This window comes from Microcebus murinus, chromosome 28 (assembly GCF_040939455.1).
Source record: "Microcebus murinus isolate Inina chromosome 28, M.murinus_Inina_mat1.0, whole genome shotgun sequence".
In the NCBI taxonomy this organism is placed as follows: domain Eukaryota; kingdom Metazoa; phylum Chordata; class Mammalia; order Primates; family Cheirogaleidae; genus Microcebus; species Microcebus murinus.
Genome location: NC_134131.1, coordinates 14,075,318 through 14,086,628, shown reverse-complemented (window position 1 = coordinate 14,086,628; position 11,311 = coordinate 14,075,318). Strand labels below are relative to the sequence as shown.

General features: G+C 56.8%; 1 protein-coding gene across 1 annotated transcript; it reads left to right on the top strand.

The window, feature by feature from the left end:
- The first annotated feature begins 1,487 nt into the window (after nucleotides 1–1,487).
- OXTR (oxytocin receptor) lies at nucleotides 1,488–10,940 on the top strand. The gene is made up of 2 exons (XM_020284221.2): nucleotides 1,488–2,464; nucleotides 8,109–10,940. Exons 1-2 carry the CDS (start codon nucleotides 1,564–1,566, stop codon nucleotides 8,354–8,356), a joined length of 1,149 nt encoding a protein of 382 aa, XP_020139810.2. The 5' UTR covers nucleotides 1,488–1,563; the 3' UTR covers nucleotides 8,357–10,940.
- Nucleotides 10,941–11,311: the final 371 nt, after the last annotated feature.

Sequence of the window (11,311 nt, the reverse complement as noted above, 5' to 3'; positions counted from 1 at the left end):
AGAACGAAGACCTCTACCAGCGCTGCTTGGGACAGAAGGCGTTTCCAAGTCCTCACTAGCGGGAATAGGGCAAACGGGTTCCCCAGCAAGGCCCGGCTGAGTTCGCCGCTGACTCCACTCCATGGAGCGGGGCGCGGGTGGGGGCGGGAAGGCGCGGAATCCCGCCTCCTGCTTGGGCAATGCCGGGGAATGCTTCTGCGCCTCGTCACCCTGCGCTCGGGCAACCTCACTCTCCAAGCCTCCTGACTGCCCGGGAGTCCGCAGCCTCGAAACCAAGAAAGGAAGAAACCAGGCGGGTTATTTACGAGGTGCTCTCCCCCCCCCGCGTGTCAACCCCCTGCAAAATAAACCCATCTGTCACCGGCCCCGGGGACCTCGCCGGGGCAAGCAGACCCGCCCCCACCCAGCGGACCAGGGTGACGACAGCGCAGCCGGACGCAGCGCGCAGTCTCGGCGCTGCTGGCTCGCTCTGTCCGCGTCTGGCGGGGCTCAGGGCGCGGGGACGCCACCCGCCACCCGAGGCTGCGGCGCCAGAGAGGAGACGGGGTGCCCCGGCAGCCTCCCCAACCCGGCCCGGAGCGCGCGCGGACTCGGCGGCTCGCGGTGCCACTGCCCCCCGGGGCCCAACGCAAGGCTCACCTGCGGGCTCCGCGCAGGTACAGCCGGGTGCTGAGCAGGGCGGGCGGGACGACTAGGGCCGGCGGGGGCCACCGGCTCCCTCCCGAGTGCAGGTGGCGGGTGCCGTGCGCTCCGGGTCCCCGGGCGCGCGCGCGGGGTGCCCTGAGAGTTGCGAAGTGGCCGCTTGGACGGGACCGAGACGTGGAGCTGTTGGCTGTCCGAGACGCGCGGCGGGCTCCCGGACTTCCGAGGCCGCCGGGTCGGGGAGGGTCCCCGCAGGAGGTGTCCGGACCCGGGGTTCTGGGGGCTGCGCTTGGGCGGAGGCGGCGCGGTGGAAGCAGCCGGCTTGGACGCGCTGGCAGTCCAGGCCGAGCGACTTAGAAACAGGAGAAGGGCGGGTGGTCCTGAGCCGCGGTTTTGGGGGGGGCTGCACGCGCGGACTGAGGCTTATCGGGAGAGGGCTGGCTTGGGGGCCCCGCGGGAGGCGGGCAAGCTGAGGGCACCGGGAGGGGCAGGTGGTTTCGGAATCCCCAGGGGAGTGGAGGGTTCGGGAGCCCATCCCGGAGGAAAGCGGCTCATTCTGACGCGCCCCGTCCCCCAGCGGAAGCTGCTGGACATATTAGGGAGCCGGCGCTGGTGTAGACAATTCCCGCTCGTTTGCAGCAGCTCGGCTTGGCTCAGAGGAGGAGAAGGTAAGTGGAATGGGGATTTCTGGGGTGGCGGCTGAGCAGCCCACGGTCGGCGCTTGTGCCTGGAGGAGTCCCAGGCGACTCGGGCTTCCCGGGAAGCGGACGAGTGCGCCCCGCGTGCGCGCGCGTCCTTAGAGACGCACGGGGATCTCTCACCGCGCCCTGCTGTGTTTCAGGCTGGGACCCGGCAGAGCCGCCCGCGGAGTCCCGAGCGAGCCCCGGCGGGCTGCGGCGCGCAGGACTCGGCGCGGCGCGCATGGAGGGCTGGGGCGCTGGGGCGGCCAACGCGAGCGCCGCGCCGCCGGGCGCAGGAGGCAACCACACGGCCGGGCCGCCGCGGCGCGACGAGGCCCTGGCGCGCGTGGAGGTGGCCGTGCTCTGCCTCATCCTCGTCCTGGCGCTGGGCGGCAACGCGTGCGTGCTGCTGGCGCTGCGCACCACGCGCCACAAGCACTCGCGCCTCTTCTTCTTCATGAAGCACCTGAGCATCGCCGACCTGGTGGTGGCCGTGTTCCAGGTGCTGCCGCAGCTGCTGTGGGACATCACCTTCCGCTTCTACGGGCCCGACCTGCTGTGCCGCCTGGTGAAGTACCTGCAGGTGGTGGGCATGTTCGCCTCCACCTACCTGCTGCTGCTCATGTCGCTGGACCGCTGCCTGGCCATCTGCCGCCCGCTGCGCCCGCGGCGCCGCCGCACCGACCGCCTGGCCGTGCTCGCCACCTGGCTGGGCTGCCTGGCGGCCAGCGCGCCGCAGGTGCACATCTTCTCGCTGCGCGAGGTGGCCGACGGCGTCTTCGACTGCTGGGCGGTCTTCATCCAGCCCTGGGGGCCCAAGGCCTACGTCACGTGGATCACGCTGGCCGTCTACATCGTGCCGGTCTTCGTGCTGGCCGCCTGCTACGGCCTCATCAGCCTCAAGATCTGGCAGAACCTGCGACTCAAGACGGCGGCGGCGGCGGCGGCTGAGGCCCCCGAGGGCGCGGCGGGCGCGGGCCGGGCGGCCCTGGCACGCGTCAGCAGCGTCAAGCTCATCTCCAAGGCCAAGATCAGGACGGTCAAGATGACCTTCGTCATCGTGCTGGCCTTCATCGTGTGCTGGACGCCCTTCTTCTTCGTGCAGATGTGGAGCGTGTGGGATGCGGACGCGCCCAAGGAAGGTGCGCGGGGCGGGGGCGCGGGGCGGGCGCGTCCTGCTGCCTCTTCGGTCAGGGAGGTCCTGGGGCTTGGTGGGGGTGAGCGGGTTTGGGTCACTGCTCCATCATCCCTTGGCCAAGCGACTTTGGGCAGGTAACCTCCTGAGCCTCGACTTTCTCTTCTGTGAAATGGCAGTAATGATGAGAGTGCCAACTCTCCACCGTGCACAGTGGCTCACGCCTGTCATCACAGCACTCTGGGAGGCCCAGGCAGGAGGATCGCTAAAGGGTCAGGAGTTCAAGACCAGCCTGAGCAAGAGCGAGACCCCGTCTCTACTAAAAACAGAAAGAAATTAGCTGGACAACTAAAAATATGTAGAAAAAATTAGCCAGGCATGGTGGCGCATGCCTGTAGTCCCAGCTACTCAGGAGGCTGAGGCAGGAGGATCGCCTGAGCCTAGGAGTTGGAGGTTGCTGTGAGCGAGGCTGATGCCACAGCACTCACTCTAGCCTGGGCAACTGAGTGAGACTCTGTCTCAAAAAAAAAAAAAAAAAGTACCAAGTCTCCCCAGGCAGTAGGGGAATGAAACGAGAAAACACACGTTGAGTCCTTAGCAGTCTTTGGGTGTCGTGCAGTGGTTATGGTAGACCAGGAAGCACATTCGAGAGACTGTTCACCCCCGAGTGGTCCCTGAGTGGTGGAGGTAAGTTTTGAGCCCGGGCTCAAGCTCCTTCCACTTGCAGTTCACTTTAAGTGGAGCTTCCACTTTAAGTTCAAGCTCAGCTGGAAGCCCAGAGGTCTGGTTTGGATAAGGGCAGCCTCGGGGAGATGGGAGGTGGTTGTGTCTCACCGAGCACCTTCCAGAAGGTGCCTGACAGGGTGCCGAGGGGGAGGTGGAGACCAGTCCCCAAGCCCCCTCCCCCTGTGGAGGTGATGAGCTCGGAGCTGGAGCGGTGAGTGCGGTGGGGCTGAGGGCTAGTTCGGGCTGGGGGACCAGGACCGAGACTGTGCTTCCTTTTGAGGAAGAGAGAAGAGAGCGGAGCCTGGGCCTCGGTTCTGACCTGGAGGCTGGTGGCTTCCGGGCGGGGTGCAGGCTGCTGAGGACGGGGCGGAGGGCGGGCTGTGGCCGTCCCTGGCCTGTGTCGTTGACCAGGAGGAGGTGGAAGGGGGCTGGTTTAGGGGGAGGGGGCTTGGGGAGCAGAGGCTGCCTGGGTGCCGGGCGGCTGCCCCAGGCAGGGAGCACCAGGCACGCCCGCCCCGTTGGAAAGAGCAGAGGGGCGATCACTGGGGGAGAAGGGCTTCCCCCTTTTTGTTTGAAGGTAAGCACGTACCATGTTTCCCCGAAAATAAGACAGGGTCTTCTATTTATTTTTCCTCAAGAAGACACCCTAGGGCTTATTTTCAGGGGGTGTGTTATTTTTTTTAAGTGCGGTACAACCATCTACATTGATTCAAATAGAGTGAGGTCGTCTTCTGGAACATCATCCTCACTCTCCAAACCCCGAGTCCCATCCTGAATGTCTTGCGACTCTGTTTCCTTTAGAGCCACCGGCCCCGATCTCTCCTATCGAGCACTAGAGCTGTCACGGGCGGATGAGAAGGGCTGCTCGTGTCCTTTCCCGCTCCGCGACGACACGCACGGGTTGTGCAGACGCTGCGCAGCCATGCCGTCACTAGGGCTGATTTTCGGGGTGGGCTTCTATGGCGCACGTGCTCAGACATCCTGCTAGGGCTTGTTTTATGAGTAGGGCTTATTTTTCAGGAAACGTGGTAGCACCCCCAGGGGCAGGGCCAGGCTGCTCATTCCCCGCTGTGGCCGCCAGGTGGGGGAAGAGGCCCAGGCCAGACCCCTCCGGCCCCACTGGCCTCCTGGAGGCAGACAGCCTTGTGTGCCTACTTGCGAATGCCTTAGCTATTTCTTTTGTTGCTGTTGTTGACATTTCTGTAGGATTTTTTTTTAAAGATTTTATTTAAGGTAGGATAAAAAAGTTAAAAGATCCAAATGTAAAGAGCGAGACAAAGGGCTTAAATGGACAGAGAAAGATTTTACCATGTAACTGCCTACAGCGAGAGCAATGTCGTCTCTTTCTGTCCAAGTGTGAACTTCGTTCCTGGCGTTTCTTCCTGCCCCATTTCCTAGCTCTGCACACCTGCAGACTCTCCTTTGTGGCTCTTTGTGTACTTCTTGCTGCCTTTCTAAATTCTGACTTTTTTACATCGAATTTGCCTCTTTTATGATTTTGAAGACATTCTGTTTTAGTCTTGTGGGTGATCTTTAATTCTGTTGGTGAAATCTTTTAACGGAATCTCTAAACTTAAGTTCATCTTCTTCTCCATTAAAATCAAAGCAAATTTTTAGGAAACTTTTTTTTTTTGTTTTTTTGAGACAGAGTCTCACTCTGTCACCTGGGCTGGAGTGCCGTGGCGTCAGCCTAGCTCACAGCAACCTCAAAATCCTGGGCTCAAGCGATCCTCCTGCCTCAGCCTCCCAAGTAGATGGGACTATAGGCATTCGTCAGCATGCCTGGCTCATTTTTTCTATATATTTTTAGTTAACCAATTAATTTCTTTCTATTTTTAGTAGAGACGGGGTCTCACTCTTGCTCAGGCTGGTTTCAAACTCCTGACCTTGAGCAATCCCCCCGCCTCAGCCTCCCAGAGAGCTAGGATTACAGGCGTGAGCCACCTCGCCCGGCCAAGAAACTTTTTTATTAAAAGGAAGGGATTCAGTAGTATTAGCTTTATTTTTTTCTTTTGTTTATCCTCTTTTCCCTTGTTTATTATTTCAGTTCTAGGATTAGATTCCCTTCCTTTGCTCTCTTAAAAATTCTCTTTCGCAAGAACTTTGTTTTCCGGCGGCTGTAACTTGCTTTTGTTCTAACAGGTGCTCCAATTAATCAGACCTGAGGTTCTTAAACTTGAGCCTGTGTCAGGATTTCCGCAGATGGCTGACCCCCACCCCCAGAGGGTGTGACTCAGTGGTCCTGGGTGGGGGCCTGAGAATTTGCATTTATAAATTCCCAAGTGACACTATGCCCCACTGTGAGAACCACTCCCTTAGAATTCCCAGCAACTGCCTTTCTCTGCTTGGTGCTTGGAAACTTTGCTGCCGACATCTTTGTTCCCTTCATGGTTGGCTGCTCTGGGTCTCACAGCTTCCTGCTAGCCTGCCCAGGGAAGAGCCCTCCCTGGATTCAACTCTTGAATTCTAGAGGTATTTTTTGGAAAAATTTGCAGGAAAGACAGGAAGAAGGCAGGTGGGTTTGCCCTGCCTTCGCTTGTAAGGATGTGTCGGAACAGGATTCTTGGTCATGTTGTTTTCTTCGTGGGTCTCTGGGGAAGTGGCCTGGGCTCACCTGTGGGCAGGAGGGTCAGGCTGGGCAGACTGAAGGCCGCTGACAGAAGCCCAGACTGTTTCCCTTTGCTCGGACATACCTAAGATTCAGACACTTTTATTCCCCACTCAAAGCTTAAATGTGTGACAAGCAATATCTTGAAGTTGATTTCTTTTTTTATTTTTTTGAGACAGAGTCTCACTCTGTTGCCTGGGCTAGAGTGAGTGCCGTGGCGTCAGCCTAGCTCACAGCAACCTCCAACTCGTGGACTCAAGCGATCCTCCTGCCTCAGCCTCCCAAGTAGCTGGGACTACAGGCATGGGCCACCGTGCCCGGCTAATTTTTTCTCTATATATTTTTAGTTGCCAGCTAATTTCTTTCTATTTTTAGTAGAGACGGGTTCTCGCTCTTGCTCAGGCTGGTCTTGAACTCCTGACCTCGAGCAATCCTCCTGCCTTGGCCTCCCAGAGTGCTGGGATGACAGGGGTGAGCTGCCACGCCCGGCCTTGAAGTTGATTTCCAATCATTAATTTTGCCTGAAACTCTAGGCGTCCTCAGCGCCTCAGCTTTTACCCGGCGCCGGGGCGAATGTCAGGGTCATGCTTTCTTTTTGTTTGAGTCTCACTGTCAAGCCGAGGCAGTGCTCGTAGGGGCATCTTCACAGCGTCACTTCTTTCACTCTGCTCGGCCGTGAGGACACCGTCCACTTCTGTGCCGCCCAGCCTTTGCGGGGGCCCCCGCTTCTGCCCGGAGACCCGCCCGCCCCCGTCTCGGACCCCGCGTCCTCGCAGCGCTTGCAGCCCTTTGTGTGGGGCCGCTGGGCGCTGTCGCCAGCTGCACCTCCCTGTCCCCGCCCAGCCCCCGCGTCCCGGTGTCTCTTGTCCGGTTCATTTTGTGACCTCCGTGTCCAACCTGGTGCCTCTCTTAGCCGCCATTTATTGGGCACTTACTGTGTACCAGGCGCTGTTTAATCCCTGCGGTATTCCGGGGAGGTCTGGGCTCTCTCATGGTCCCTGTGCAAGGATTGGGAGAGCCGGGCTTCTTGGGACTTGAAGGGAGTACCGTGTTTCCCGGAAAATAAGCCCTACCCGTAAAACAAGCCCCAGCAGGATGTCTGAGCACGTGCGCCACAGAAGCCCCACCCCGAAAATCAGCCCTAGTGACGGCGTGGCTGCGCAGCGTCTGCACAACCCGTGCGTGTCGTCGCGGAGCGGGAAAGAACACGAGCAGCCCTTCTCCTCCCCCCGTGACAGCTCTAGTGCTCCACAGGAGAGATCAGGGCGGTGGCTCTAAAGGAAACAGAGTCGCAAGACATTCAGGATGGGACTCGGGGTTTGGAGAGTGAGGATGATGTTCCAGAAGAAGACGACTTCACTCTATTTGAATCAGTGTAGATTGTTGTACTGCACTTAAAAAAAATGACACGTCCCCTGAAAACAAGCCCTAGGGTGTGCTCTTGAGGGAAAATAAATAGAAGCCCCTGTCTGATTTTCGGGGAGACTTGGGAGCTGCTGGTGGGGCTGGAATGCAAGCTGGGCATGGCGGCTGCTGGACCCTGGATGTCGCAGGCACCTGAGCTTGCTGGATGAGGGATGCGTGAACAGGTGGCCGTGATGTGTGCAGCTTGTTCCTGCTGGGGCCGGGGCAGCCTCAGGGAGCCTCTACCAGGAAAGAAAGAGGCAGGGGTGGGTGCAAGGCTGGGCCGAGCCTGGAAGGGCATGGCATGGAGGGAGGCGCACTCTCCCTGTCTACAGTGTTTCCCCGAAAACAAGACAGGGGCTTATATTTCTTTTTCCCCAATAAGACACCCTAGGGCTTATTTTCAGGGAATGTGTTATTTGTTTTTTAACTACGGTACAACCATCTGCATTGATTCCAATAGAGTGAAGTCATCTTCTCCCGGAACATCATCCTCACTCTCCAAACCCCGAATCCCATCCTGAATGTCTTGCGACTCTGTTTCCTTTAGAGCCACCGGCCCCGATCTCTCCTGCTGAGCACTAGAGCTGTCACGGGCGGAGGAGAAGGGCTGCTCGTGTTCTTTCCCGCTCCGCGACGACACGCACGGGTTGTGCAGACGCTGCGCAGCCACGCCCGGCACTAGGGCTGATTTTCGGGGTGGGGCTTCTATGGCGCACGTGCTCAGACATCCTGCCAGGGCTTGTTTTATGGGTAGGGCTTGTTTTCAGGGAAACACAGTAGTATGTTGTCTTGTGATGAGGACGAGGCACTTGGACAAAGCCGTTGCTCGGGGTGCCGCGTCTGGGGCGGGCAGGTGTGGGAGCTGGTCCGGTCTTGACGCCCTGTCACCTGTCTCTCTCCCCCCCGCCAGCTTCGGCCTTCATCATCGCCATGCTCCTGGCCAGCCTCAACAGCTGCTGCAACCCCTGGATCTACATGCTCTTCACGGGCCACCTCTTTCATGAACTCGTGCAGCGCTTCCTCTGCTGCCCCTCCAGCCGCCAGCAGGGGAGCCGGCCGGGCGAGACCAGCCTCAGCAGAAAGAGCGGCTCGTCCTCCTTCGTCCTGAGCCGCCGCAGCTCGAGCCAGAGGAGCGGCTCCCAGCCCACCGTGGCGTGACCCGCCGGCCTGGGCCAGCGCCGCCCCATGAGGCGCAGGCTGTGCCAACTGGGCCGCACCGCAACTTGGTGTCGGTGTACGTGCACAAGGTACCTGTCAGCCTGAATGCCTCCGCTCCTGGGGGTGGCCTACGCAGAGCGGGAGGTGGTCTCCAGGGTGGAAGATGAAGAAGACTCAGCCAGCACGTAATCCCCCCCCCCCTCCTGGGCTCCTCCCACACACACATTTCTGTCTGCCTGTGACCCAGCTGCTACCCTGGGTATGGGTGGGCCACGTCCCCCCGCCCTCCCCACCTGTCATGTCACTCTACTATCTTTTTACGCCTTTGTTCTGGGATCTTGTGAGAGGTGGTGAAATAAGATTGGTGGCCAGTTGGGCCAGGAATCCCAGTATTGTGAGAATTGGGGTGAGGAGTGGGGATGGGGCTCCTGCTGGGGAGGGTGGCACCTTTGCCTTTGAGTGGGCAGATCCTGGTGCCCCTGGGGACCGGTTCGTGGGAGGGTAGCCCTGGGAGCTAGCAGTTATCCCGTAAGACCATCTGGCCCAGGGAGGAGATTAGAACATGGATTGTTTAAGAAGAAGCACTTGGAAAAGAAAAAGAAATGAAAGGAAGATTGGATTGGAAGGGAAGGAAAGATTGGAAAGGAAGAAGTAGAACTATTTGCAGATGACATGGTTTTGTCTATGGGAAATCCTAAGGAACTTACACACAAACACACACACATACACACACCCCCTCAGTAGAACTAATAAACAAGTTCAGCAAAGTGGCAGGATGCCAGATCAATATACAAAAGTAAGTTGTATTTCTCTACACTAGTAATGAGCGATATGAGAATGAAATTAATAAATAATTCCATTTATAATAGGATCAGAAAGGATACATAGGGGAAAATGTAACAAAAGAAGTACAAGACTTGTACCCTGAAAACTACAACCTACTATTGAAAGAAATTAAAGAAGACTTAAATAAATAGGAAGGCCATGTTTGTGGGTCAGAGACTCAATATTGTTCAGAGAGCAATACTGTCCTAACTGGTACACAGATTCAATTCAATCCTTGTTAAAAGCCCTAGCAGGCTTCTCTGCAGAAATGAGTGGGCTGGTCCTAAAATTTGTGAGGAGATACAAGGAGTCCAGAATAGCCAATAAATCTTGAGAAAGAAGAATGAGGTTGGTGGATTCAGACTTCCTGATTTCAGAACTCACTATAAGGCTACGATAATGAAAACAGCATGGGACTGGCTCAAGGGTAGACATCCAGAGCAGGGGGATAGAATAAAGAGTCAGATACGAACACCTACATTTATGGTCAGTTGATTTTTGACAAGGGTGCCAAGATGATTCGCCGGGGAAGGAGGAGTGTTATCAGCAGATGGTGCCGGGACGGTTGGATGTGCCAAAGCCTGACGTTAAACTCCACTTCCCTTACACCATATGCAAAAATTAACTCCAAATGCATCCAAGACCTAAATGTAAGAGCTAAAACTAAAATTCTGAGAAGGAAACGTAGGCATAAAGCTTTGTCAACTGAGGTTAGGCAGTGGCTTCTTAGCTACGACACCAAAGACCCAAACAACCAAAAGAAAAATAGATCAATCGGACGTAGTCAAGATATAACGCTTTTGTGATTTAAAGGATGCTACCAGGAAAACGAAAAGACGACCCACAGAATGGGAGAGATGTTTGCAAATCGTATATCTAATGAGAGACTTGTCTCCAGAATATATAAATAACTCTTGCAATGATAAAAAGAGAAATAAACCAATTAAAAATGGGCTAAAGAGTTAAATAGACATTTTTCCAAAGAAGGTACACAAACAGCCAATAAGCACATGAAGAGATGCTCAGCATTGTATAATTCTCTAGGGAATGCAAAGTGAACTCACGGTGAGAGTCCACTTCACACCCCCGAGGGCTACTGGAATGACAGGGAGGGGCAATAGCAGGTGTCGGGAGGATGCAGAGAATCTGGAAACCCACACACACGGCTGGCGGGTATGCGAATGGTGCAGCCCTTCGGAAAACAGTTCAACGGTTCCTCAAAACCTTAAATATGGAATCACCGTGGGACCCGGGAAATGCCACTCGTGGGTATTTGCCCAAGATAAATGAAAACGTACATAGGCATAAAAACACGTAAAACTCTGATGTCCGTAGCACCGTGACTTATAACAGCCTAGGGTGGAAACAGCCCACCCGTCCATTGAACGAAGAGTGGGAGACAAGGCGTGCCAGGCCGGCTGTAGAAGAAAGGAAGCCTTGGCGTTTGCTGCAGGGCAGGTGGACCTTGGAAACTCCCCGAGCGAAAGAAGCCAGTCGCACAAGGCCACATGCTGTCTGATCCCATTTACACGGAATGTTCCAGAACAGACGGATCCTTAGAGACGGAATATGGACCAGTGTTTGCCGGGGAGCCCGGGGGCTGTTGGAAATGGGGACTGACTACTCAGGGTGTGGGGTTTCTTTTTTGGGGGGTGGTGGTGAGAATGTTCCGGAGTCGGCGGTGACGGCACGCGATTTAGAGACGTACTAAGAAACACTGAATTGTACACTTAAAAAAGCTAAAAATAAAAAAACATATGTTTATAGCAGGTGCATTCAGAGAAAACCAGCTTGATGAATGAATTCCTTGGAATCCACGTCTCAGCCTCCCGGAGCCTGTTTCTCCCTGACTCACCACTGGGCGGCGCAGGGGTTTCTCCCTCGGTTTCTCTGCAAGACGCGCCTTTCCGTCTGGGCGAAAGCGCCGCCGCGAGCCGCAGGGCGAGCGCGCAGACGCTGGTCTTGGCGGCCGAGCCTCGGGCGCCTCTTGCCTGGCAAGCCTGCTCCGAGCGCCCTGGCCTCCGTGGAAGGCGGGCGCGCCGCGTCTGAGGAAGCTCCCCGCCACCACCCGCGGCGCGCCCTCCGCGGCCTCCGCCGGCCACCACACGCGGCGCGCCCTCCGCGGCCTCC

Excerpts from the sequence above, each read along its gene's own strand:
- OXTR (XM_020284221.2), top strand. The coding sequence starts at position 1,564 with ATGGAGGGCTGGGGCGCTGGGGCGGCCAACGCGAGCGCCGCGCCGCCG. Across the intron at positions 2,465-8,108 it reads TGCGGACGCGCCCAAGGAAG|CTTCGGCCTTCATCATCGCC; the intron begins GTGCGCGGGGCG and ends CCCCCCCGCCAG.